Below are 27,524 nucleotides of genomic sequence, written 5' to 3' on the forward strand. Positions count from 1 at the left end.
CTTTTTCAGCACAGCATCGAGAGTAACAACTGCAGCACAATGAGCCAGCTTCATAGATATGGGAATGTTTAGATTTCCCTGCCAGTGACTAAAGGCCTTTAGCTTTCACTAGCCAGTCCCAGCTCGCATTGTTGTTGCCTGTTGATTTGTCTTCTCTCATTATTCCTTGACATGCAGCTCTCCACCCACGCCCACACTAACAACCCTCACACAAAGCGCATTGAGGTATTAACCAGGTTACAAGTTCAATGGAAAATTACACTAAGATTGTGCTGTGTGGCAATATAAAGGGATGGTATTCAGTCTCCCAAAGAGCCTGTTAAAAACACAGCTGGGTTGGGTTTTTTCCCTTTTAAGCATCCTAACAAAACCAATTTTTAGAAGTCAGGAATGTATATTCGTGTGCATGTGTGTCTATAGGTACTGTTACAGCGGATAGACACAGGCGGGCATCGTGTCTCTGCCACTGACTGGCATGATGCAAACTCCCCACTGGAAATTCTGCCGGATTCTGGAGTTCATTTAGAGCATCCCCAGAAAGCCAAGCTAAATAAACAACCTCCTCCTGCTCTCAGCTGCAATTAGATACGTGAACCTATCTTCTTTTTGTTAGCCCAAATTACAGGCTGGCGGAAGGGCTGAAAGTCTATAAAAACGTTCCTTAAGAATCCCTCCTTATTGAAAACTGAAAATAAAATCAAAATAAAACTTAATGAGATTAACCTAACACAGTAACAAAATTTGCAACACCACACTATAAGGTTAAAAAGAAAATAGTATAATAAAGGAAATACAAAGGCTTTGGCATGGTTTTTACAATCAACAATGGTTAATCTTGATATGTAGTTGTGAACAACTTCAAAACACTTAAGTTTAAAACTCTTGCAAGCACTTTTAATTGATTAGGAATGAATTCTAGATGCACAAAGATGATTGGACTGTGAACAGTAGTACAACTATATCTAAGAACAATTAACTCTTGCCGACCAAAAAGAAACGTATGATGCATGAAAATGTGTATAAAACATCTATAGAATATTCTTGTCAAATATAAATGAAATTAACTTTATTATAGAAATCATTCTGGGAGATTTCTAGGGAAGACAAATACTTACATTTCGACATAAAACAAATTGGATTATATCGAAGACACAATCTACCTTTTATCTATCAAACTCTTTTCTTCATCGAAGCTCTCTCTTACCCCCTGTTTGCACATAGCTTCAGCCGTTAACAACCTTTGGAAATACCAACAGATATTTTTCTTACATAAATCTAGTGCGTATTGTTCCAGGTTCAGTTATATGCAATGGAATGATACAAACTTGGAACGTCAATCCATAATCTATGAACAGATTGGTAGAAGTATTCGATATATCTTGATAAAACTCTTAAATTCGTGGCAAAGCTTGTTGATCATGGCTTCTTTTTTTTTTTTTTTCCTTTTCTTTTTTTTTTTTAAACAACTTCATGACCAACACAGATCAAACATCCATCCAGTCTACATTGTTCTTTTTTTTTTTTTCATTATAACATACAAATGCCCATTTACAAATAATACACCAAAATGAATAAAAGTTTGGATACCAAAATGAAGATTTGTTCCAACTGATATAATGCCTTCAGTGTACAAAGGTCCATGTGAAAGTCTTTTCCATGTGTTACAGCATAGGGCACAGTTGCAGTACAGAAGTACTCTGAGAGCCATTCTTCCTTTATAAAATACTGCTGAACATCCAACTGTTGTCCATATAGTCATTTACGGAATTAACACATGTTTTACTGTAATCTTGGCCAGTATTGAGACATATCAGGTTCACTGCCAGGAACTTGAACTGGAACTGACACTCCAGGGGAAATGAGACCTGAAAATTGAGAGGGAAAATGGATATTTTAGTTTTTCTATACATAGCACAATTTTTGCTTTGCAGTTTCACAGATTTGTGCTTGAATTCCAGTAAGCATTAACTCTCACCATCTACCAGCCTGCAGAATCAGGTATGTGTATATTTTAAAAAACTATGCACATCTCACTGATTTGTTGTTATAAATAAACTGTCATGCTTTGAGATAAATGCCAGAGCCCCAGCTCAGTTGTATCAGTTGAGAATTCAGCCCAAAATACACTGAACAGTTCTAGTCTTTTTGAAAGTGTCTCCTGTTTATTCTGACACCCTTTTTTATCCTGTTTTGCCTTTTTTATGCATAGGGTAATATTTCTACAGGTTGCCTGCCTTTTCTATAACTCCAAATTTCTAGCAGTGAATAACATCTGACACAGACACAGTAAAAATACAGCCAGTCTTGCAAACACTTTCACATACACTTAACCTCACTAGTGTGGGTTTCTCTGGTGAAATTTAATGCTGAAATAAATGCCGCTTTAGAAATTAATTAAATGGGGAAGATTTTGTGGGATGGGGGGCTCACTGAAGAGCTTTCCACCATCCTGCTATTGGGACACCACCTCTGTTAATCTGCTGTCTTTCATTCAGCCCTCCAGCAGCAGCTTAAAAAGTCAGAATTTTTGCTCCAGCTCGCAAGGTTTTACATTTTCATCTTCTGCCTGGTCCGGCAGCTACTGAACCCAACAGGGGCCTCTCCCAGTGAATACACGTGAAAAACCTGATGGCTGGATCAAGGAAGAAAGGCTGGGGGAGCACGGGGTCACTCACCTGTGGAAGTGGTGCCAGAGGTGCCCATTGGCTGGCTGTTCATGTGTGTCTGCATGTGAGGAGGGGTGTATGTATCATAGCTCCGTCCATTCACCGATGGACTGGTGGGCAGCATGCAAGAGTAGGAGGAGGTCTGGCTGGGTACCGGGGGCTATGGGAGCAAAGGACAGGACAGTGTTAATTAGCAGTGGAGGTAAACACGGCATTAGGCTGCTCTGGATGGACGTGCCAGCCCTCAGCAGCGGGTGGGCACCAGCAAGAATGAGCTTCTGTTTCAAATCCAGGGACCCCGATGTAAAGCCCTGTTTAGGAGCTCAGCCAAGCAGCCTCTTCACGAAGGTGTTCGGTCTAAAAAATCAACGTGGGCGGTCACTGGAGCTTTTTCAGACGTGCTTGGCGAGCAGATCCCTACATCTGGGTGCTAGTGGAGGTGTTACATACCTAAGCCTGAGTGATGCACTCGTTTATACCCATGTAAAAGGAAGATGTGTCATACCATTTGCAGCCAGAGACAGGGCCAACATCTTACCTCACGTTTGATGATGTAACTAAAAACTGTTAGGGGTGTAACTAAAAATTACTCCACTGAGGCACACAGGCCGGTCCTGCACCTGCAAGCCTGGGGCACACACACAAAACCTGTGGGTCTGGGGTGACTGAGGCTCTGAAGAGGGATCCCCAAACCCATTCATATGTGTGCATTGATCCCCTGTCAGAGCCACAATCACCCCAAACCCACGCCAGCAACATCCCAGGAGAACAGACATCTCAGTTTATCTAAAGTCCAACCTTTAAAACCCTACCTGCCAGGGGGGAGAGCAGCTGGGGGCAGGGGCTGAGGGACCAAGCAGGGGCTTCTCCTGCTCCAGGGTGCCTGGTGAGTGGGGACCAGTGCAGCCTTGACACGGAGAGGCAGTGGGGGAGCAGGAAGCAGGATGAGTCATTCCCGCTCCAAGCGCACAAGACTCAACACATCTGCACATATTTCCTCTGTCTGCACATCCCTGACACACGCTGTCTCCAAAAATATTGACAGCCTCACTTGCTAGGCACACACGCTGTGCTTTGGGAGAACTAGCAGCTCACCATGCATCCACAGGGAGATGCCAACAGTTTGGCTGCCAAACCTCCCTCTCCGACATTGCATGGCTACCATGCCACGGTGACCACGTAGGCAGGGTTTTCCAGAGCAGCTTACACGTGCCAGGTCCCTGCCCAGGTGCCCGGTGCTGAATCGGGGGCCTCCTGCATTCCCAAGGGTCCCCTCCTGGATCAGCCTTTTGATCCTTTGTCGCCTGCTCCCAGCCTGCTGCCGGGAACGGCACCGCCGGCCTCTGACATCACGGAGCAGCGACGTAGCCAACATCACTTCTTTCCATAGACTTGCAAGACTCTAACTTTATTTGGTTAATTTTGGTTCAGCAATTAGTAACATAGTAATTGCCGCAGCGAAGGAGTCAGGCTCTCTAATCTGCTCGCCTGTCTCTAGCAGTGGTCAATGCTGTGTGCCTCAGACAAAGCTGTAAAACTCCCGTAATTGGCCAGCACCTTCCTAGGCCAACCCCACCATTAAAAAAGGAGGAATTTTGCATCTGAAAGGTCTATAGAAACAGACCCCAAAGGAATAGATTTCTTCCTAACCCAGCTGGTGATCAGCTAATGCTTTCAGGCATGAGGATTGACAGCTCTTGCAATTCTGGCTTAGCTGGCATAACCACTGATGCTAATCACATCCTTCCCTCTCTCAGGTGTTCCTAATGTGCCGCTGCCACAAGACCTACACCCAGAATGTCGGATCCCTCCAGCAGCTTATTCGGGCAGCAATTTCCATGATACGGCACCAGTGAGTTCCACAGGTTAACCACAGGGTTTTTTTCCAAAAAGCGTTTTTTCATCCCAGATTTGTTGCCTTGCGAATTTGAGGACTTTCCATTTTAAAATTCAGAAAAAGGTGCTTGTTGAGCACCACATCCTCCAGTTCCCTATCCCTTCTGGTTCTCCCAAAGAGGGCATCTTTTCTGATGCCTTTGGTGCTGGTTTCCCTGCAGCATGATTTGGGTCCGTGACCCCTCATCCTGCAGAGGAAGGGCCTCCACCCACACTCCCACATATCCCAGGGGCCGCCAAGTCCCGAGGGAGCATCGTTCCATGGTGGTGGCGCTGGACTTACTTGCATAGGCAGGTTGTTGGCCATGGTGAAGCTGGGCATGGGCGGCAGCGCGCTGTACGTGTTTGTGAGCGCCGTGTCCGTTCTGCCCAACATGGAACCTGATGTGAAAGAGGAAACTATAATAGAATAGACAGATAGATGAACACATTAGTCCAACCACAGTTACAACTGGCAATACAGTTTCAAAGTCTCGTTTTCCCAAGAGGATGGATGAATGTGAGCGGGTTGTTGGCATTACCGGGGGTGGTTGGTTGCGGGATCGGCTGGTAAACGCTTGTGCTGAAACTACTACTGATGGGAATGTGGCTGGGAGTGTTGCTGGCTTGTCTTCGCTGGTTCCTCAGCTTCTCTTCCCTTCTCCACTTGGCCCTTCTGTTGGAAAACCATACCTGGAAATACAGCATTTGAGAGTCGTGAGTGACCTTACAAGGACTCCCCCACGTAGCTCAAGGCCGTGGCTTGTGGTGGAGCAAAGCAGTGGGTGAAAGCAAAGCCCAGCTGCTGCTATTTTGCTGAAAGGGGGATATGGACAAATACCTGATCATAAATAGGGGCTGCCCTATAGGTGCTTTGAGAAGCCAAGAATAACAACATCGAAAGAGTAATAGTAAAAATAATAACAGTTATAATTGCAGAGCAACTCAGTACCTGTATCCTTGCTTCGGGCAGGTCTATTTTAGCAGCTAGTCTCTCCCTTGCAAACACATCGGGGTAGTGGGTCCTCTCAAATTCTGCAGAAGGAAATATTCCTGCGTTAGTTGCAAAGAGTTAATGCGGCCGACTGTAAAGTCAGAGTTGTTCCTGCACTGCCTGTGCTCTAAATGCTCTTAAGAAGCACCACTGCAAAGGCAAAGCTGAGCTTTCTCTGTGTGTGTGTGTGTGTGTGTGTGTGTGTGTGTGTTAGGAAGGAGGACGCCTTGCCTGCTGGGGAATATTGCTATGGGGATAGGCAGGCTTGGGTGCAATGCTGCATCTTTCAAGAAGCAGTGAGGGCTTCTGCCTCCGCTGAGGGGGTCCCCAAGGCAGCTCTGACCCTGTCACCAAGAAGCGAAATGGCACGTTGCTAAATAACAGCGCAAAATCAGAACAAAGATCCGCAGCAGGTCAGAGGCGAGGTGCGCCCAGGCCAGTCAGGGAAAAGGGCACCTGCTCCCAGCCCCGGGCAGCAGCAGCAGCACTGGGGATGGGGAGCGAGTGTGGGGGCAGGCATGGAGGGCTGCTGCCAGCCCCAGCTGCCCGCCCTCGCCTTCCCAGCTCACAGCAATGCAGCCCGGCCAGAGACAGTGGGCAGGAGGAGATTTTTCCCCCCCCCACGGAAAGGAGCCCAGGGTGTAGCATCGATGTTCCGGTATGATCTGTGCCCTGAATGCCTTCCCTTTGAAAAACCTTTTAACGGCTTTTTGGGGCATACCACAGCCATCAATGAATATTTGGAGCTCAGTGAGTAAAAGAGCACGGAGGGAGCCACAGACTTTAAATATATACGTATATATAAGGCACGTGAATGCCATGCCTGCGTTCAGCTGTTAATGTAGTCGGGGCACATTTTGCTTTTCTCTCCTGCTTCAGCCACAGGAAAATGTCACTCACCTTTCTCAAGGGCTTCGATTTGCTCTTGGGTAAAGGATGTCCTATTTCTCTGCAGCTTTCTTTTCAGCTGGAGTCTCATTTGGGCCTCGTCTGAATCTTCTCCATTAGAGCTGATGGAGTTAGTGTTTTCCCCTCCTCCCTCCTGTTGCGGACAGCCGTCTGTGGAACGGAGAGCAGGGAAGTGAAATGTAGGTACCCTTGTTTTAAGATCCCTATCAGAGAAATAACGCGATTGGAAGCAAGTTCAGCCATGTTTGCTGACACCCTCCCTTAAAAATGTCTCGAGTATCAAAGCAGCGCAGCGCTAATGACACGGGTAACACGGAAACATTTCGGTTTCCAGCCTTATTGTAAACATTGGAGATGAAGAATTACGATCACCTGGTCTTAATTTCGTTTTGTTTTCCCTCTGGAATAAAACCTGCATAAAAATACTTTCCCCTGAAAGTGATTCTTTCATGAATCACTGCTGAAATGCCATGGCAGTCTCCTCTGCCTGCTGCATTTATTTACCTATTGCTATATTTAAAATAGTGATGTTCAGCATTTCAGATTATCTATAATCAGTAATTCCTATCTAATCAATTAGATGTTGATAGGTTTGCAGAAAATGCTATTAAGAAACCAAACCAAGCTTGTAATCTTTTTAAAAAAATATTTATCCAGTTTTTATTTGAATTCTGCACAGTCAATTTCATTTTAAAGGTTGTGAATTTAGAAGCGCCTGCATTGTTCTGCAGTTTTATTCAACTATTGTATGAGTGTGCATTGCCTTGACACCTATTACTGAGCACAGCTGTAATTATATCATCACCAAGAACAGGCTATAATTGCTGAAAATGGAATTTTATATTTAGATAAAAGGACTGTCCATTCTTTGTAATGTGTTGCACCAGAGAAAAGTAAGATTTCTTTTAAAATTTTAACATGTAATTTTAAAAGAAATAGTAGCTAGTTCACTAACTAGCTAAATACGCTATTCTGCAGCTGAGCGTTTGGCATATCATTTAAGCGGTACATTTTTAATTAGGGCATTTCCACCACTTTTAATGTAATTTCTGTCATTAAACAGGGGAAAGTTTCATTGTGCTCGGGCGAAGGAGGCTGCGGCCCGGGCCGGACGGTGCTGGGGGGCTCCGCGGGCACCCCCGGCCGTCGGGGCCAGAGGGACAGAGGCTGCTGGCGAGGCAGAGAAGTCGTTGTCCCTAAATGAGCTCTCCCTCTCCTTTCAAAGCATATTTTTCGAGGCGTTTTGATGTCGCATAAAGAGGGAGCTGGGTGAGGGACGCATGGGCTACTTATGCTAATTCCCTTGAAAAGTTACGCCAAAAATAAATAGCGACACTCCCGCGACATCCTTTAAATATTGTGGGAAATCAACTTTAAAGTAATATCATTTATAATCGGCGAACAATGGCCCCGGCCTTCAAAGCTCGGGGGGAATTGTGACAGGATCTGGTGGGACCCTTTCAACCACTTTGAAATGTTTTAAAACCCGAACTTTCTCCTCCATTTAAACACGGGGATTCAAGCGGCAGTGGTCACCATATGGGCGGCCGCAGCCCCATTGAGGCGGCCGGCGGCGGGTGAATAGCGGGGGTGCGGGGGGGGCCGCCTTTCAGGGCACACAAAGCCCCGGGCCCGGGGACGGCCGCCGCGGCGGGGCAGCGCCCTGCCAAGCGCGGGTGGCAGCGCCGGGGGCCGCGCCCGCCCGCGGCGGGGGCCGCGCTCACCTCCGCCACCGCCCTCATCCATCACTGTCCGCTCCGGACGGGCCCGCACCGACCCGGGGCCGGGGGGGCGGCCGGGGGGGAGCCGCCCAGAGCCTGCGGGGTTGGCCGCGGGCCCCCCGCGCCGTCGGGGCTCCGCAGAGCGCCCCGGCCCCGCCGGGGAGCGGAGTGGACCAGCCCGGACCGGGCGCCTCCCTTGCCCCCCGCACCGTTATTAGCTTTAAAACTTTTAAGGCCGTACTTTTTTTTTTCTTTTTTTTTTTTTTTTTGCCACTCCCCATCTCCCCCAGACCTTTCGGCCAGCTAAAAGTTTCACCTAAACTGGCTTATGATCACTTCAAACCACAGCCCATCATTTCAAACCCCAGGACAATTAAGATATCTTCTTTTTAGACACCCACCCACCCCTTTTTTTTTCCCTAGTTTTTTTTTTCTCTTTTTTTTTTTTTTTTTAAAGCCCCTAAAAGAAGCGATCTCAATAGGACTGTTCCACCTTCCAGACCTAATCCGTAAGAAAGCAAGTGAATGTCCGTCCCTATTATCCTATAGCTAGACCATCTGACGCTGGGTATAGGATTTGTTTCCTGGAAAAAAAAAAAAAAAAAAAAAAAAAAAAAAAGGGACAAAAAAAAAAAGACGCTGGGAAATAAAATCATTCCTTAGTTTCTTAGTGTCTTAATCAGTGAGGCGGAAAACAAGCAAAAAAAGATAGCAAACCAATTGCGGCACCTCTCAGCTATAGAGCCGGGATCAAAACATTGTAGCATCTGTTGAAAGAGAAAGTGTCTAAATCCTATAGAAGGCTTTAGTCTTATAAGAGAGGGAGGGGATAAAAAAAAGATAAGAAACAGTGTCTCGGTGATCCCTAAAACCACTAAATCACTGGAGAATTTCTCTCGGATAGAGATGTCTCTTTTTGTTCTGTCAGCCCTCATGTATCCATTATTTTATTCACTGCTGCATGGCGTTTATCAGATTGAGACCATATTTGTACCCCTCTGAGACCTAACCTCGCCTTATGCTTTTTGAGTAATGGACTCTTAAAATCCAGTAACATACCCCTGCAAGGGAAAAACATTAGAGGGAGCATGAATATTCCAGAGGAAATCCATTTTATTAATTTTAATTTTGCCATGCGGATGTTTTAAGTGCCTGCCTGCCTCCCCCTCGCCTCTCCTGCCCACGCACACACGCGCCCCCGGCCCGAGCCAGCCCTGCCCCGCAAACGCTTTATTTCGGCTGCGGTTTTAGGAGGGGGCTCCCGAGGTCCTCCCGCCGCGCTCTCTCCTGCCCGGGGAACTGCGCTCATCCCCACGCCAAGGGAAGGGGCCACCACGGGCTCCCCAAAGCGCCGCCGACCCCCGCACACTCCCGGCCTCTGTGGCACAGGCGGCTCTGCCGCAGCGCTGGTGCGGCCCCAGGTGAGCCCGTCCCGCACCTCCCGCACCCGCGGCTGGGCCTCGCAAGCGCCCCAAATTTCTCAATTTAACGCCTCTTTTAAGAAAACAAAAACAAAACAACAACAAAAAAAAAACCTAAACCACACACGGGCGGGAAGGGAGGGCGCCCGGCCGGTGGGAGCCACAGGGGCGGAAGGTGCGGTGCCTCCGCCACGCACCGCTCCGCGGTTTGGCTCTCGGGTGCGGGGCAGGGAAGGAAGGGCGCCGAGACACGGGGATGGCCGAGAGGCCCCGGGCCGGCGCAGGGCCAGGCAGGTAGGGGCGAGCCGGGGGTAGGAGCCGTCCCGGTTCCTGGGGTGGACATCGGGCAAAACAAAATGTTAAAAAAAAACAAAAACAAAAACAAAACCAAAAAAAAAACCCCAAACCAAAACCACAACCAAACAACAAAAAAACACCAAAGTGGGGGTGGGGGGAAGCGAGGACTCCGCTCTATCTTTCTAGTGTCCTTCATAGACTGTTTTCTTCTCTTAAAACTGACATGTCTAATTGGCAAGCGGTGCCATATCGTGTCCAGAGGTCTCCTGTGGAACATTTCTACAGCTGTCTCCTTCAACTAGACGCTTATTCATGTCGCCTTAATGAGAAACAAAACGATCTCTAATGAGCAATTACATAGCGACAGAATTGTTCCCATAACAAATTCTTGCGTGTGACAGAAACATCCTTTGTACCAGATATTCCGCACACTGTTACCGATTTTTTTTCCTTGCGGGGTGAAAACAAAAAGCAGGTTGTTGTATATAGACACCTCTTCTAAAGGAATGACCAGAGCCAGGGAGAGCCGCGCCTCAACAGAGCCCACATTCAAAAAGAAGCCATTAACCATCTTAAGTATGTAACGTAACATCCCATTATCCTTCATATTATCCCCTTGTCATTCCTACAACAAATACCTATTAATCTTCAGGATAAACAGTTTCCTATATTTACAAAGTTGTTTCGGGTCCATTGAGGAGGAATTATAATCAGCCCTACGGAGATAGTTACCGATCGCCCTGGCTTTGCAGAGAGACCCCGACGCGGGAAGGCGGCCCGGGCGGGGAGCGGGAGCCCTAATTACCGGGCTGAGGTTAAGGCTCAGCCCTGCATCCCGCCCGGCTGCCGGCACCGCAGCTCGGCGGATGCGGCTTTGGCAGAGGATGCTCCTGAGCTCCTCTGCCTGCCGCCCTGCCGGGGCCGGGTCTGGACGCCCCCCGGGCCGCCGGACCCCGCACCCACCTGCCCGCAGCCGCCCAGAGAGGCGGCGGGAGGGACACCGCCATCCTCAGGGCTGCGGCCGGGGAGGGGGCGAGGAGGACCCGCATCGGGGCCGCCTCCGCCGAACGAGACCGAACCGAGCCGCCCCGGGCCGTGGAGAGGCGACCGGGCTGTCCCTTACCTTGTGCAGGCTGCCCGGGTACCGAGGTGCCGGGATACCAGCCGGGTCGGGTGCCCCAGGTCCCCGTCTGCCCGTTCAGCATCCTTAGCTTGTCGTACATCCCGTCGGCACCCATCTGTTGCTTTTCGCTAGCCAGGTTGCGTAGGACTCTGTTTATCGACGACACCTGGAAGGCAAAGGACAGGAAAGGCAATGGTAGTGCGGTAGCGCGCTCCCCGCCAGCCGCCCGCGCAGCCCCCGCGTCCCCTCCGCGCCCCCTCCGCACAGCGGGCGGCTCGACCTGGGCGCAAGTCAGGGCTTCCCCGAGCGCCGGCTGCGCGCTGCGGCCGCCCCGCACCGCCGTGTCCCAGCCGCCCCGACTCGCTCACTGCTGGTGGTGGTGGTGCAAACAAACAAACAAACCACGGGGAAAAAAAAAAAAAAAAAAAAGCCAAGGAAAAAAAAAAAAAAAAGCCCCAAACCCAACCCTGCAAAACCAGAGTGATGGCTTCGACTGATGCTCGCAGTCCTGAGGCACCAGGCGCAGGGGTGACCCGCATATTGTTTTTTATTTATTTTTTTTTTCCCTCCTTAAAGGCATTTGTCAGATTCTGTATGAAAAAATGCGTCTGACCCTGCCACATGCAAATGATGTGAACCTGCTATCCTCTCCTCTGATACCAAAACAAAGGAAGCAGAGGCTCGCTACGGCTACCCAGCATTGTACACAGCACACAGGAAGGGTTTTTTCATGAACTTACACTGGGTATATTATCGTTGGTACAGACCCCCTCTGATAGTAATCTGTCTCGAATCTCCCACGCAAAGATGGAGGGGCACTCTCGTTTATACTGCGCTATTTTGCTTACAACTTCTGGAGTCGCTACTCTCGGTTTACTACCTCCGATTGCCCTGGGTCTGATGGAGCCAGTTTCGTAATACCTGCCCAAAATTTTACTCACACATCCATTCGACACCTGGATAGGGAAGTGGACAGAAAATCACATTATTAATAATTTCAAGACAAAAATAAAATTGTTTAAGTATGCATTAAACAATGACAAGCTTACGTTTTGATTGTCCAGCACTTGGACTTTTGCATCTGCATGGGTCTATAACACAAAAATATACCTTAAATGGTATGAGAACTTACTTAGAGAGTCTTTTTTTCTTTAAAAAAAATTACATTCTTGACCCTACCCTCTACAAAAGTGATACTTTAAAAACATCTGGGAAAAAAAAAAAGTCATCTGGTCAAAATGTAATTCTTTTAGCATCAATGTTAAAATACTCCTTAAATGCGAACAATAGCTAAGCCAGACTAGTCTCCATCCTCCTCACTGCTCTTAGCCAAAATACTTGCGGGGGACAGGGTGAGTGAGGCGTTTTCAAGACCTACATTTACAAAGTACCCCTGAGCTGCGCCAGATTGCATGAGTGTCTGTAGAGACAGATTCCGGGCTAAAACAGCGTGGCTTTGAGGGGGGTTCTTTTTTTTTTTTTTTCCTCTCTCTCTCAAATTTTTTTCCGCTTTTTTTTTTTTTTTTTTGGTTTGTTTTGCTTTTTGGAAGAAAAAAAAAGGTAAAAATAAAAAAGCAGTAAGCCACGCCAAATGCATACAGATATCACAAAATCATAAGCAAATAGGAGGGGGAAGGAGGGAAGGAGAGGAAACTGGAATTATGCCGAGCCGTATAATTCAGTTTATTACAGCGAACTAACTGCAACGACAGTGCGGGTTATCACCGGATGGGAATAAAGGGGAACGAAAAATAAAAATTTAAATATTTTAAAAGGCATATATATAGATATACGCGTAGAAGGGTCTATTTGCAGCAACAATCGAGCAGATGGATGGTTTTATTAGGCTGGAAGGCGGGTGGTGGTGGTGCGTGGGTGGGTGTGGGGGGGTCGCATTAGCGCCCGGGCGCCCGGCGGTGACACAGCGGCGCTGGAGCGGAGCGGACGGAGCGGTGGGAGGACGGGGGGCGCCGCCGCCTTCACCTGCAGGATCCGGGAGATGTCGCAGGGCCGGGCGCCGCTGTGAGCGAGTTCCACGATCTTCTGCCGCGTGGAGTCGGGCAGCGGCCTCCCGTTGACGAACACCCCGCCGAGCTGGTTCACGCCGCTGTGACCTGCGGGAAGCACAGCGCCCACCATAGCACCCTCCGCTCCCGCCCGACCCGCGCACACCCCGCCGGGAGAACGAGGGCTCCGCGCAGCTCCGCCGCTCCGCTCCGCGCCCATCCGCTCCGCCCGACCGGGGGCCACCGCTCCCGACCCGGCTCCGGCCTCGGCCCCGTCCTCGCCCACTGCTCCCCGGGAGCCACCGCGGCTCAGAAAATGCGTTTTCGCCGCACTCCCCGTCTGCGAAACCCGCGGCAGCGGCGAACCCCCAAACCCAACCCAAAAGCCCAGAATATTCCTGGGCTGGATCGCCTTGGGTTGCTCCCTTGCTTTGCCTTTTTTTTTTTTTTTTTCTTTTCCTCCCCGCCAAAAAAATAAAAACCCCAAAGCCCAAAGCCCAAGCCCAAGCGAGCCTGCCTGCATCCGCACAGCCGCAGCTCGCTTCGCCAAAAGCAAAGCGAGAGGCTGCCTCGCCAGTGCCCAACCTGAAGCTCCAGGCTTTGGAGGGTCTCCCTGGAGAAGCTCTGCTCTACGCGCTCTCCGCTCTCCTCTCTTTGGAGCCTCCTGATAAATTGACTCCAAGAGCCCAGGCTTCTTAGCAATAAATAAGCTCCAAATATAGAAGAGGGGGAAAATATGATGAGCCTCTCTGACATTTGTCTTTAAAATAAAACTAGCTGCACGTCAAGTTTGAGCTTAATTTCTGGAAATAGGCGGAAGTCGCCCCGGATCATGCATGGAAGGCTAATTGAAAAGATCAGTTGGAGCACTTGTGGCAGGCGTGTCACTTTATGACAGTACTCTGCTTTTGAAAATTGCATCGTCACGACAAATAGTAGCATGATAAAACGACCCTTTCTGTCCGCATTTGGATATCACTCAGACTAGATTGAACTCTACTCGCTCTCCCTCCGAGGGAGGCTGCGGTTTGCGGTAGCCGGGGGCTCTGCGCGGACACACCGAGGGGGCGCGCTCCCCGCGCAATGGATTCGAAGTGACATCGGGGCTGGGGAATTTGCCGCCCCGGCCCAGCAGCACGGCCGGCGCTGCGACCTGCGCTTCCCACCGCGGGGAGAGGAGCCCCGCGTCCCTCCCCGCCCGCGCCCCGGGGGGCTCGGGGCTGCGCCCCGGCGGGCGGGCCGGCTCGGGGCGGCGGTGGGCGGCCGGGGGGCGCAGCCCCACGGCTGCTCCCCCCCCCTGCTCAGCCAGCGTCCGTCGTCAGCCCCCCCTCCCCCCGTAAATGCGGTGCGGGGAGCCCATTTCAAGGGGGGGGGACCCTCTCCGACATAAAAAATGGCAGCGGGGAAAGCAAAATCAAAGTTTCACTTAAAAGGTTAAGCCTTAATCATTATATAATTTCCCTGGAGAGCGGTGTAGATCTCGCCCAGTGGCAATGATTATGCGCCTTGTATTCTATTGCTAGTCATCTAATAGGAAAACATATGGTGTCAATTTGGATGCTCTGCACCATATACACCCAGGAGTTATTAACACAAAGCCTGAAGAGCCCGCCGCGACCTTTAAACAAAATAAAGGCTTCACCCGAATGATATCTTTTCTGCGTTTTGCAGTGGCGATCCCAAACGGCCGAGTGAAGGCATCCCCCATTACCATAAACCCTCGGCACGCCACGGCCAAGGGCAGCCGCCGCCGTCCTTGCGAGGCGCAGGTAGTACCCTCCCCGGGTTGCCGAGGCTCAGTTTTTGCTCGGGATACATGAAAATTAATCGCACGGACATGCAAGCAGCGGCCCCGATAGAAAAAAAGGAAGGAAAACGACTCCACAAGCAAGCATCAAAACAAACAAAATTTAAAAAAAAAAAATCAACCAAAAAAAAAAAAGGCGCTCCACCCAAGGATATCTGAGAAATCTCCAAAACCTCTGTTTTTCCTCATGCTCCTCACACGGGGGGACAACTTATCAACCGGTTGAACGGTGGGATAGGCATCCTCAGCCAGGTTCCAGAGAAGCACCGAGGTGGGGGCCGACCGCCCCGCGCAAGGGCCGCGCATCTCGGCCTGCGCTCCTCCTCGCCACCGCCACACGCGCAGAATAAGCGCTCCCGCGGAGCCCACCCCGCGTCCCGAGGACATGGGGCCTACTCCAGACAGGCTGGGACCTCAGCCCCGGTCCCTTCGACCCCCGCGCAGCCCCTGCCGCCGGGACGCAAGGAGAGGCCCCTTCTCGCCGCCCCCCGCGCCCGTCTCCGTGCGCTCCTGCCTGATGCCAGCGCTTTCCTCTCTGAGAAACGCTCAGGCCTCTCGACGAGGTCTTAACAACAGCAGCGACAACAACAACAACAGATAAAACGTCCCCCAGAAAACTAATAATCCACAAAGACATCAGAATCGGGAAGCAAATAAACTCAGAAGGTGACGAGGAACTGCACCTAACACGGAGTGGCTTTTTCCTGCCCAACTCCCACCGCAAACCAGACAGGGACACAGCCAGGTCCTGGGCCACGAGCCGGGGCAGTCCCCGTGGCCCGGGAGCCGTGACAGCGCTCCCGGCCCCCTCCCCGCCGCCCACGGCTGTACCCGCGCCCCGACGGGGCGGGCGGCGCTCCCGGCCGCGCAGGGGTCCCAGCTCCCGGCGGAGCCGCCTCTCCCTCCCCCGCCCGAGCGAGCCCTCCGCCTCGGTGTGCCGGCCCGCTCCTGCGCGCCCGCGGCCGCCCCGCCTGCCCTCCGCGGCCGCGAAGGGGCGCGGAGTCACTTACTGTTCTGCATGTTGGGCTGATAGAGCAGTATCCCACGGGGGTCGCCTATAGCAGTCTATCAGTGATAAAATAGGCGTTAATCAGGCGAGGTAGTGCACACAGTTAAGCTGCAGAGAGGCTAATATCTCACAGGCTGATTTTGTTATCCTTAGGCATCTTCCCCCGGTTAGTTTAAGGATTTGGGGGTTTTTAACATCTCAAGGCAAAACTGTACATATGTATCCCTAACACGCGGGGGAAAAAAATTAAGAGAAGCAGCCCGCCAAGTGGTTTCTCGTTTTAATTGCATGCAGGTGGCGTATTGCCTCGTCGTTAGTGCCCTTCGCTGAGGTGGTGTATTAAGTGGAGCGACAACAATCACAAAGAGAGTCCGAAGTCATGTTTTTAAACTTGCCTGAAAGCAGGGTGGACTGTCCTCTCATACAATTTAGGGACTCGCACATCTGCGTGTCACTAGTTAAAGTCTTCCCTCTAGGACAAAGCAGAAGAAGTACATTAAAAAAGTGTGGAGCGGCGCCGGGAAGGTGTGCGGGGCGGCGGGGCGCGGGCCGGGGGGAGCGCAGAGGAGCGGGGCGGGCGGCGCTGCGCGGGGGCTGCGCGGGCAGCGGCGGCGGGGGCGGGGAGGTGGCGGGGGGGAGCCCTCCGCCGGCTGCCCTGCGTGCTGGGAGCGGGGATCCATTTTTACCTCCGGGTATTTCCTCGAGTTATTTATTTCCCCCCACCCTCCCCCTTTCCCCGCGGCACTGGCAACTTTTTCTACCCCAAACTCCCCGTCTTGTGATTAACTTCTTTTTTGGTCTTTAGATCTTCCCCTTTTTCACTGTACTGTGACACACGCTGTCTACCTCGCCTCACTGCTTTAAAAAGTAAGAACAGGAGGGGGTGAGAACTGTTAAACAAAGCCTACAGAAAGCGAACAATGGCCTCCATTCTGCTCCTCTACCCAAACCCCGAGTGCAGAAACCCAGGCTCCTTAACCGGCCGCGCAGCTTCCCAACTCAACGGACCAACAACCCTCCAACTTACAAAGAGCAGAGAAACAAGCCCCTTCTCCCTTCATTAGTGCCTGCCTTGACCCAGCGCCTGGACAGTCCCCAGCGCCTTTCCCCCCCCCCCACCCCCCTCTCTCGCTCGCTCGCTCCCTCCTTCCTTCCACTGCTCCCTCTCTCCTCCTCTCGCCACCTTCCCTCCCTCCCTCCTTCCCTCTCTCCCCCCCCCCCCCCCCGCCACCCCCCGGCCCACTTATTTATTTATTTATGCGTCCCCATGTATTTATTTGAAATCGTCGCGGGTGAAAATGGAAAAGTAATTTCTCGTTATAAATATCTGGCGGTAATTGTGTTACTGGTGCGAGTTGTTAGGGGTTGTAAAAAGATACAACAGCTCAGTGGGGTGCTCAATTGGGGAGGGACAATTACAATAAAGAGCCCATTCAAGTGGGTTGCTAAAAAAAAAGGAGGTAAAATAATGAAATAGTCGCAGCCTTCATTTTCTCTCCTTTTTTTTTCGCCTAAAAATACTCATTCTCTTTCTTTTGCGCCTATAATGAATATTAATTTTACTCTTCCTGCATATGATGGAGAATTCAAAGAGGCACGTTTCCCCATTCAGGACTAGCCATGGTATAATTTATTAAGTAGCTTTTAGCAATCTTAAATCCATAAAAATAAACAGCAAACAAGTACTTTCTCGCAGCATGAAGACTTTAACTGGTAAATATTTACTGCTCTTTGGAGAGCTACCTGATTAGCAGCAGAGCAAGCTACACTGTACTTCAATGGAGACGTGGTGATATCTCCTTCAGCTGAACTGAACGTGAAGTCATCCCTTTAATACACCAAACACGTCTGCATAGACACACACCAAACGGGAAACCCACTTCTCCAGACACAATTTCCTCCCGTATTTCATGCACAAATCATAAGCGTGGGGCCTACGGGGTTAAAGAAACCGTCCAGAAAGGCACCAGGAAACTTCCAGCCCTCAGCTCTGCCCGCACGGACCTCAGAAATGACACTGAGTGGGTTTAAAAGAAATGGAGGAGGGGAAAATAAAAAAAAAAAAAAAAAAAAAAAAAAAAAAAAAAAGAAAAAAAAAAGAAGACCACGAAACAAAACAAACCCAAACAGAGCCGAAAGCGGTTTGCAATAGAAGGCGAGGGTAGCCAAGATCTTCAGCAAGGTAAGAGGAGGCGTGGGACAAGGAGCTGCGTGTCTGCTCAGCAACTCGCCACCGCCTCCAGCCACCGGCCCGGCGGCCCCGGCCAGGCCTGGCGGCCCCGCAGCACCAACGCGAAATCGCCTCCTCCTGCCGTGCCCCGCATTCGCTGCTGCCCCGTAGGAACCCCCGGACCCTCGCCGGGCCCGTGGGACGCGGCCGGCTCCCTCCGAGAACTGGGATGCAATTTGCCGCGTCCTAATAGGCCGGGCCTAATCTGCCACTCGGTTTTTAATCTCGAAATCGTCATACTGTCTCATGGAGGAGAGCAATTTTTTTCCCCCTCTCCCGGTGAAACCGTAATGAAACCTTTAGGAAAAAGTTTCGCGTTCCCGGGGCAAATGAGAAAAGGATAAAAACGAATCGGTTTGCGATGAGGCGTTGGTGAAGGTCAGCAGCTATAAACATTTATTGTCAAGGGCCACTTTTATTATTTTATGCCCCTAAAATGGAGAAGATGCTGTCACTTTTCTTCTCTAATACGTTGTTGTGGTTTTCCGAAACAGCCTCTGCCAGGTACATTGAATCATTCGAGAAAGTTTGTTTTTAAACTTTTCAGAAATGATTCCTGCTCTGCATGCCCATGTAACCCTTCCGTGCAAAGCGTTACAAGGTTAAATTCAAACCCAGGTGTTTTTTGTTTTTTTTTTGCAATTGCACTTGCGAGGGGAAAAGGAATCAAGTTTATTGTTGTGCTTCGCTAGAGCAAATGTATATTTTTTTTTTCCTTGCATGGACAAGAGTTTTCAACTTCTTAAAAATTAAAAAAAAAAAAAAAGAAAGCTTTGCTGTAGTTGGGGATCGCAGAGGTGGGCCAAAGAGGCTTTTGTAGAAATACGATATATCAAGGTTTTTTAAATTAAAAAAAAAAAAAAAAAAAAAAAAAGCGTGTCGATTTCAAAAGGGAGTAAAAAAAATTCCCCACGCCGGGAGCACGGCGAGTCCCGGTGCCGAGCAGGGACGGGGCGGTGCGGGGCATCCGGCGGGGCCCTCCACGCACGGTGCGGGCTGCTCCGCGCCCCCGGCGCTTCTCCCGCGCCGGAGCTGGGAAAGTTGCCGGCACTAGGGACAAGTTGGGAAGATCCCCGGGTGGCTGATTAAAGCTGACAGCCCTTCAGCTCCGCTCAGCTCCCCGCCTGTACCGCGCCTGGGAGCTGACTTGGCCTAGGATGTGGGTTATTTTTATTTTTTTTTTTTTTTTTTCCCCACGCAACTCTCCCGGCCGCTCGCTCTGTGTTTCTCCCCCACCATCAGGGGTGAGCCTTCCCTAACCGAGACCGCAGAACACAAAGCAGAAGTCGGGGACGGGGCCGCCCCCGGGGCAACGAGGCGCCGCTTCCCTCCCTCTCTCCCTCCCACTCGGCGTGGCGTGGGGCCGGAGCCTTTCTCGGGTCCCACCGCCCCTACGAGCTGGGTACCGGCAGCATCGGCACCACAGACACCAGCGCTTGTGCTCTCCCTGACCAGCAAACGCTGCGTGGGAATTACTGCTGCTGGTGTTGGCATTGGTTTCCGAGTCAGATGCTTTAGCTTTTCCAGAGGACACGGGCTCATGTGAAAGGCAGAAAGTTTGTGAGCTCCTGGGCTGGAAAGTTCCCTGGGAAGCTCTCCGGAATGCAAATGGGAATATGAGAGAGAGAGAGAGAGAGAGAGAGAGGGAGAGAGGAGGGGTGAGAGAGAGAGCCCTGCCTAAATATTAAAATGCGAGGAGGGAGAAGTTGGGAGAATAAATGAGCACTCACCTTTATGAGGCATCCTGTCTTGTTGTCAAAGCTCCTGTCAATAGTTTAAGAGCGCACTGATTTAAAATGATGGTGCTTTAAAAAGAGTTGCCAGCAAAATAGTTTTTCTCCACTGAAGCTGCTGGTTGTGTGATCTTGAATTCCTGGGAAGGAGACAGAGATTGACAATAAAATGGGCTGTCAGTGACTGGAGAGCGAGAGATAAAAGAGTGTGTGAGTGAAGTGGGGGAGAGAGAGAGAGAGAGAGGCAGAGCACACCTATGCTGATTGGTGATGGTTCAAGTGTATTAATGTGTGTGTGCCTTGGTCTCTGCCTCGCCTCCACCGCTCTCCACTGGCCCATTAGTGAAGCCTGACCTCTGTCATCATCCTCCAGCAAAACACTTCCTTCCCGAGGAGCGCCGGGGACCCGAGCGGGGGGGAGGAAAAAAAAAAACAAAACCACCAAAAAAAAAAAACCACAACCCACAAGCGGCGGAGTTCGGGGGGCCGGCGGTCTCCAAACCCCACTTTAATGGCTCGGCGGCCCCGCCGCGCCCGCCGCCCGCTCCGCCGCGCTCCCACCCGAATATCGCCGTATGCAAAGCGCCGCCAGCGCCTCCCCGCCGCCCATTGGCCGCCGCCGCCCGCCCCGGCCCAATTGGCCCAGGCGTTTGAATATGAATGCGCAGGGCCCGGCAGCGCCAGCGCGGCCCGCGCCGCCCCGCGCCCATCCCGCACCGCGCCCGCGCCGCGCCGCACAGCTCCGCCGCGGGAGGGGGGGCGCCGGCGGTCGCGGCGGCGGCGGTGGCTGTGGTTGTGGTGGTGGTGGTGGTGGTGGTGGTGGTGATGGTTGTGATGGCGATGGCGGGGGAGAGGTCGATTTGCATTTAAACAGTTCGCTCCCGGCCCGACAATGGAGATAAGGTTGAGGAGAGGGGGGGAGTGGAAGGAGGGAGGGAGGGAGGGAGGAAGGGGGGAGAGGGGGGGTTGTGTGGAAATAACATTCAAATGGTAAAGGCATAAATATTTGGGAGACAGGCGCGCTTTGTCGCCGGTGAATCGCCCCCGGGAGCGCCCCGAGGCCGCCCGCCACCCTTCCCTCCTTCTCCCCCACCCCCCCTCGCCTTTTTTCCCCCCAGCTCCCGGCTCTGCCCCGGCCGGGAAAGAGCAGAGCAAATACACCATTTACTTTGTGTATTGAGGGCTCTTGTGAAAAGGCCCTGAAGAGTCCTTTACCAAACACTCACCAACTTCTCCCACGTGCCATTTGTTGACTAAGGGCTGCCCGGCTGATTTTTTTTCTCTTTTCTTTCCCTTTTTTTTTTTTTTTTTTTAAAGATCCCACGGAGGAGATGGAGGAGGGCAGAGCCTGACGCTGGGCAGTGCTGCCGCTTTGTGCCCATCCGAAGAGGCTCCCCCCGCCTCCCCTCTCCTTTTGCAAAGGGACCCCCTTCACTGGCTGCCAGAAACTCAAGGGGGAAAGTAAGTAAATGACTTTGCTGCTCTGACCACACACCACAAGTACATTTGTTGAATGCCGGACTATTAAGACACACCTCAGTAAACTCTAAAGCAACCCCTCAGCGCATGCATTTAAGGTTACACTGGGAGCACCAGTCCGAGCTCAGGGTGTCCCAATCGGTTATGGCGAGTGGGCCGGGGGGAGGGGAAGGGGGGTCTGCACCGGGAAAAAAAAAAAAAAAAACAATAAAAAAAAAAAAAGGCTTGGGGAAAGAAAGAGAAGAAGAGACAGGAAAAAGAAATTCCAAGAGCCACCGCGGAAAGTGGAGAGTATGAACGCGCAAAGCATAAAATGAAGTCGTAGCCGCATACACTTGACTTCTCTTGACATGTGAAAAGTGCTAAAAGTCAAAGCTCATCAATAAAGTATCTTGAAATTGAATAAGAGCCCTGACAAGCATTGCATTCTTAAATAAAGTACAATGAGGAGACAAACGACTCTGCCAAGGAGTTTGCATGTGAGTGAAAGGGCGCCTCAATGGGAGCGGGATAATGGGCTGCCCGGCCGTCATGCACTGTCATCCCCGGTCCCGCCGAGAAGCTGCCACAGCTCCCTAATAGCACAAAATGGGCTCTTAAGAGACTGCTGCCTGCCCCTCCGCCGCTCCCTTCCCTACCCTTCCCCCGACGCCGGGGTACCGCGGTGACCACCCCGCTCAGCGCCCGGTGGGGAGGCCCGGGAGGCAGGGACTGGGGCGGACAACCTCCCCCCGGCCCTCCCTCCAACCCGGGAATGGGCCGAGCAAAGCCTTTCCTCGGAGGATGCGGGGAAGGGAGAACTGCCGCCCTCCTGCCCCGGGACCCGGCCGACCCCACCTGCAGCGGCGAGGGGCTCTGCAGCGCTGGTCAGGCCTAAGGCAACCTGCGGGTCTTATTTTGGTTCGGGTTTTGACCCGAGTCATGCGTTTTTATAGAAACGGAGCCGACTATCTTGATGGACACACCGGGAGCATTTGGGAGTGATGGGATCTTCCCTGAAGGTAAGAGTAGTCCGGCCCTGGGGCTGCGGGGCACCCCAAGGGGGGCTCAGCCAAAACTAGGGGCTCGGGCAAGGACCTCCCTGCCCCGACAGCCCTCTGGTCCCCACGCTCACCTACCTCCTCCTCTCCAAAACTTTCCAAAGTAACATCTGGCACTAAGTTAACCTGCCCGCGGCCAGGCATCATTTCAGGGGCGCCGAGGAAATTTTTCAGAGCGACAGAAGAGAAAAGAAACAAAGTCCAAAATGAAGTACGAACCTGTGTCCGGTGTGTCTCCCCTCCAGGTTGGGTGAGTCCCGGCGAGCCGACCCGCGGAGCAGCCTGTCCCCTCCTAGTTGCCGCTGGCCGAGGCCGGGCGTCCCGCCGCACGCATCCTGCGGGCGAGAGAAAGAGGCTGCGACTTGTAAGCTCGCACAGACCTCGAAGGCTCCAAAGGGATGTTAAAAGCTGGGATCTGGTCCTTTTTCTGGAGTGAAGTCAGTCGCGTCCGTGGCTTTTGATATTTTTTTTTTTAATCTTGCTTTGTTGTTGTTGTTGTTGTTGTTGTGGGGTTTATTTTCCCTGTTGCACTCCCTCTCTAGCAAATGAGCGATCTTTTTTTGTTGTGGTTTTTTTTTTTTCCAACTCTCGTCCACAGGGCGTTAAAGGAGGAGAAGAGAAAACCCACTTTGTCCGAAATCGCAGGCAAATATCATTTTTACAAGCTCTCAATTAGCCATCCCTTGGATTAGCACCTTCTTACTCCTCCTCGCCAGAATAAAGCAGCCGTAATCTTGTTGCTATTTTCCCCTCGGGCGCAGCGGGCTTTGTGTTCCCTCCCCGCCACCTCCAAAAAAACTTTTAACGCCCTCACCCAGCCCCCCCCCCCGAAAAAAAAACACCCACCCAAACCCTCCCTGGGCAGGGAGGGGAGGGCAGGGGTGAAGCGGTGACGTCAGGGCGGGGCGGGGGGGGCGCCGGTGGGAGCGGGAGCCCCGAGCGAAAGTTGGGAGGAAGAAAGAGCGGCGGGGCGGGACGGGCCGCGCGGGGGAGCGGAGCGGATCCGCCGGTACCGCCCGGCCCGTCCCGCCGGGCCAGGTCTGTCCCATCCCGCCGCGGGGTCCGGCCCAGCTCCGCGCCGCCATTTTACCTCCGCCGGGAGCGGCGGGAGCGGAGGGGCCGTGCGGGGGCCGTGCGGGACCGGCCCCGCCGCCGCCGCTGCCCCCGGTACCCGCGTCCGCCCCCCCGGAGACCCGAGCCCCCCAGCCCCGGCGCTCCCGGCAGCCCTGCCCCGCCGCGGGCAGCGGGACCTGCCGGGACTGCCGTGCCTGGAGACTTCCCGAGGAAACGCTCTGCTTTTTCTTTTTCCTTTTTTTTCCCCCCATCTAACAGATTGCCAGCCGCCGTCCGTCCCTCCCTGCCCGGCCGGCCTGGTTTTCCTTTCCCTTTTTTATTTTTCCCCTTCCCTTTCTCTCTCTCTCTCTCTTTTTTTTTGTTTTTTTTTTTTTTCTCCAAGAGAATTTTCCACTTTTGCAATTACTGCTCTCGCCTTTGTAATTAGAGGAGAGGAGCAGCAGCGCTGTGAGGTGCTCGGCGCGTTCCCCTCTCCCCCAAAGCCCTGCCCTCCTGCAGGCGCAGACCGGCCCCCCCTTTTCCCGGCCCGCGGCCGTGGGACCTCGCAGCCTCGGCCCTCGGCATGGACTTAGGCACTCTTTGAAGATTTCTCCTTTAAAATCCGCACAGGATTATTGTAACTAGCATTTTTTTCTGCGTCTGTTTTTTTTTTTTTCCTTCTCTCCCCACACTTTTTTTTTTTTACCTATTCCAAACAAAAAGAAAAAAAATGGGCGTAATATAAAAATGGTTAAAAAAGAAAGGTAAGTAACTATTATACATGGCAAGGTGCGGGTTTTTTGTTTATTTTTCCTAATTAAAATAATTTTCCCCTTTTTTACATGATCTCGTGCCTGGGTATTGATTTGTGTTAAACAGCAACGTTTGCTTCCCTTTCGTATTTTGTTAGGTGTCGAAAGCAGAAAGTGCTGAGTTAGAGACTCCAGTATCGTCTCGTTGTATTAATATCTGGGCTGCAAACTACCTTTTTTAATACCCAGAAAAATGCTTAAAGTCCTCTTGTCCAGTTCGGTCTGGAACTGAAGAGATACACAAATCCTGACGTCTTAGACTACAATGCTTTTGCCTTCAGGACACTTAATGCCTATTTGTATATGTAGAGACAGTGTTTGAAACCTATAATGCACAGGACACTGAGTTAAGTGGAGCTTTTCTAGTTTATAAACAATCTGCAAAAAGTTTGGAATCGATTTAACCTCTTTTATGTTGGCCTTTTGCATAAGGCACAGCTTCATATGGCAGGATTAAAAAAAAAGGCTTTCTGGACCTCGCCGAAGTCTCTCTGAAACTGGAAGACGAATATACACCTTTCCGTACGAGAAAGCCTTTGATTATAAATATGGGAAAACTGTCATGCAACCAGACCCGCTCGAAAAGCCTTCAGAAAAGAACAGGAGGGGTGAAAGCTTAGCGCATCCTGACGGGCTTTTTAAATGCTATTGATTGGGACAAGCTGTTCAAAACCCCAGTAACAGTTAATCTGCCTGTTAATCAAGCCACTAAGGAGCTCAATGCGAGTTTTATTAGCAACTGGAGAACACAGGCAGCAGAAAGGATCAAAAGCCTACACCCTTGATATTTGTAAAACCAGCCTTTCCCAAAAATATATTTTCAATTACAGAGTAATTCGGAGCTTATAAGGGCTCGCTCGCAGCCCCACGCAGATGGTTCCGCAGGCGCTGCCAAAGCCACGAATCCAAATGAACCAGCATCGCGCTGGCCCCGCCGAGGTGCGGGGGTTAAAAATAACGCGTTAAGGGGGGGGTCCAGCTCTCGCCTCTCTCCAGCCTCGGACTCTCCTGGCCTCCCGAATTAGCAGCAAAACCTAAACTTGGCAAACCACGAGGAACCGATAGAGAAACCCCTCGGATTCACGTCAATTGTGTTCTTAGGCTGAGGGGTCGAGGGCTCTTTTTCTTTAAGCTGGCATATTTGATTTATCGCGGCAAGTTTGCAGGGCACGTTTCTCTCTGCCCATCCTTTCGGTGGAGCCTCTCATTTAATTGCTAAAAAAAACAAACTTTAAATCGCAAGATTTGTAATTTGGAGAGCCTAAAAGTTGAATTTCAATTAATTTAACGACCAGGAATATTATTATATCGGCTAAAATCAACATTTGATCTTGTCATTTTTAATGCAAACCGATTCCTTTATATGTCAGCGAGATATGCATATAAAAGACTATCTGGTCAGAGGTAATTATGTCACAGCTTTTTCTCGGCATGACAGCTGGATAAACACCATCTCCAATAAACATCTCTAATTAGGGAGGAGGATCTGAGATAGATGGTGTTTGATTTATTACTGAAGGAGAATGTCCATTTACCGGTATATTATAGTGAAGCATCACAGGGAGCGTTCCCGCTAACGCACCGTAAGGAATATTTGGAGATGCTCGAAGACAGGTAAGCGGTGTTTTAGGTTTTACGCTGCTATTTTTGTTTAGCGTTATTTCGGAGGAAGAACGGCCTTTCTACGGTACCTTTCTCTCCCACTGACGCCCCGATTTAGTAGAGGCACCCAGGGTCGGGAAGCCAAGCCTGAGCTGGGGGGCCAAGAGGTGGTCGCCTCTCGGCGACCGGACCTTTCCAGCCCGGGTAGGGTGACAGAGCCTCCGCGGCGACCGGCGAGCCCCCGGCGTTAGGCGGGGAAAAGGGTGGCTGGGACGCGGCCCCCGACGGCAGCCCGGCTCGGCTCGGCTCTGCTCGGCTCTGCTCCTGCGGCCCCGCCGCCAGCCTGCCTTTCCGCGCCCCTCCGCGGGGGCGTCACGCCGGACTCTCCGTGACCCGCTCCCATCCCGTCCAGTCAGCCCGGGGGGCTGGAGCCCGAGCCCGAGCCGGCCGCTCCAGGGCCCGGGGGGCGCCGAGCGGGGTGCTCCGAGGGGCGCGGTAACCCGCGGCTGCCCCCGCCACCTGAGACGGGTCACGGCGAGGGAGCGGGGCCCGGGTCACGGGGCGGGGGGAAGGGGAGGGGGCTGCACCGCCCGCGCAGGGGGGGAAGTTTGGGAAGCGGCTCGCACCGCCGGCCGCCCCCTCCACCCTGCGGCGCCCCCTCCGACGGGCGGGCAGCGGCCGGAGCCGCTCCCTCCCACCCCTCCTCCCACCCCCACCTGTTGTGCGGGGCTCCGGCCCGCTCCCCTCGCCTTCCCCCCGCGGGGTGGGGGTGCCCGGGGTCGGGGTGCCCAGCCCCTCCCGTCGGGCCGGCGGCCGGCAGCGGCCCGCGGTCGGGGCGAGGGGCCGGGGGCGGAGGGGACGTGCGGGGACGTTACCTGTCAGCGGGCGCGGAGGGTCCGGGCGCGGCGGTCCCGCGGCCGGGAGGAGGTACCTGGCGGCTCCGGTCGCCAATTTCCACGCAAAGAACCTGCCACACAGTTTAAATGTCAATGACAGCAAAAGAGGGGTGCTGCCTTTGCACTAACTTTCCCTTAATATCGACGCCAGCGCCTCCCCCCATTGGCTGGGCCGCCCCGGTGACGTCACGGCGGACAGTAGTTCGCTAATGAGACATTTTGGGCGACACGAGCGCGAACGGCGCGAGCCCGGACACCGCCCGCCCCGTCGGCGGGCACGGCCCTGCACGGCACGGCCCCGCCCGGGGTCCCGCTCCGCCCGGGGCTCCGCGCCGGGGCTCGGCCGTCGGACGGGACTCCCTTGGACCGGGGGCTCCCTCGGGCAGCGGCGGGGTCGCTGCCTCCTCCCGCTGCCCACCGGCAACTGGGGGCTGCGGCCCGACGGCTCGCCCCAGCCGCAGCACCGCCGGCAGCCGGGCCTATCCCCGGCCTCTCAGGTCGAGGTTTGGGCTGAGGTTTGGCTTCTTCCCCTCTGAAAGGCGCTGCGAAGGAGGGACGTTCTTGCGCGGGTAAAGAGGCCCCGCAAAACCTGACCCAACCCTGTGGCTCCTGGGAAACGCTGTGGCCCTCCAGCTCGCCCGCAGGTCTCCTGCTGGAACGAGATGCCGGACCCTGCGAGACCTAAGGACAGGCCGCGGGACGGCCGGGACACGCGTGGGCCGCTCCGGCAGCCTCCCTGCGCCCTGGCAGCCTCTGCGGGTGATCCGGGGCCCTGCGGGTCCTGCCCGGGCTCCCTGTCCGCACCCTCTCCCATTAGAGAGGGAGGGAGAGAGGCCCGTTATTTGCACACA

General features: G+C 52.5%; 1 protein-coding gene across 6 annotated transcripts; it reads right to left on the reverse strand.

Annotated features, from left to right (window-relative positions):
* Positions 1-757: 757 nt before the first annotated feature.
* PAX6 (paired box 6) lies at positions 758-23,081 on the reverse strand. 6 transcript variants are annotated; one of them, XM_051776500.1, is made up of 15 exons: positions 23,006-23,081; positions 22,530-22,645; positions 19,789-19,931; positions 16,224-16,300; positions 15,830-15,884; positions 12,990-13,120; positions 12,056-12,097; positions 11,747-11,962; positions 11,007-11,172; positions 6,436-6,594; positions 5,494-5,576; positions 5,084-5,234; positions 4,846-4,961; positions 2,676-2,826; positions 758-1,865 (listed from the first exon to the last, which is right to left on the reverse strand). In XM_051776500.1, exons 5-15 carry the CDS (start codon positions 15,837-15,839, stop codon positions 1,780-1,782), a joined length of 1,311 nt encoding a protein of 436 aa, XP_051632460.1. In that variant the 5' UTR covers positions 15,840-15,884; positions 16,224-16,300; positions 19,789-19,931; positions 22,530-22,645; positions 23,006-23,081; the 3' UTR covers positions 758-1,779. The 6 variants fall into 6 exon arrangements, with proteins under 6 accessions (XP_051632460.1, XP_051632494.1, XP_051632483.1 ...); XM_051776534.1 differs by lacking the exons at positions 12,056-12,097; positions 22,530-22,645; positions 23,006-23,081 and adding an exon at positions 20,047-20,344 and having other exon boundaries at positions 4,846-4,943; positions 11,948-11,962; XM_051776523.1 differs by lacking the exons at positions 12,056-12,097; positions 22,530-22,645; positions 23,006-23,081 and adding an exon at positions 20,047-20,344 and having other exon boundaries at positions 11,948-11,962.
* Between the last annotated feature and the right edge of the window lie 4,443 nt (positions 23,082-27,524).

The sequence above is a fragment of the Manacus candei genome, unplaced genomic scaffold, assembly GCF_025592945.1.
Source record: "Manacus candei isolate 608988 ecotype Guabito, Panama unplaced genomic scaffold, ASM2559294v1 h1tg000009l, whole genome shotgun sequence".
Classification (NCBI taxonomy): domain Eukaryota; kingdom Metazoa; phylum Chordata; class Aves; order Passeriformes; family Pipridae; genus Manacus; species Manacus candei.

Coding starts and splice junctions, on each gene's coding strand:
- PAX6 (XM_051776500.1), bottom strand. Junction 5,235..5,493: donor TGCCCGAAGCAAGGATACAG/GTACTGAGTTGC, acceptor CTGTATTTCCAG/GTATGGTTTTCCAACAGAAG. Junction 2,827..4,845: donor CCAACAACCTGCCTATGCAA/GTAAGTCCAGCG, acceptor TTGCTCCCATAG/CCCCCGGTACCCAGCCAGAC.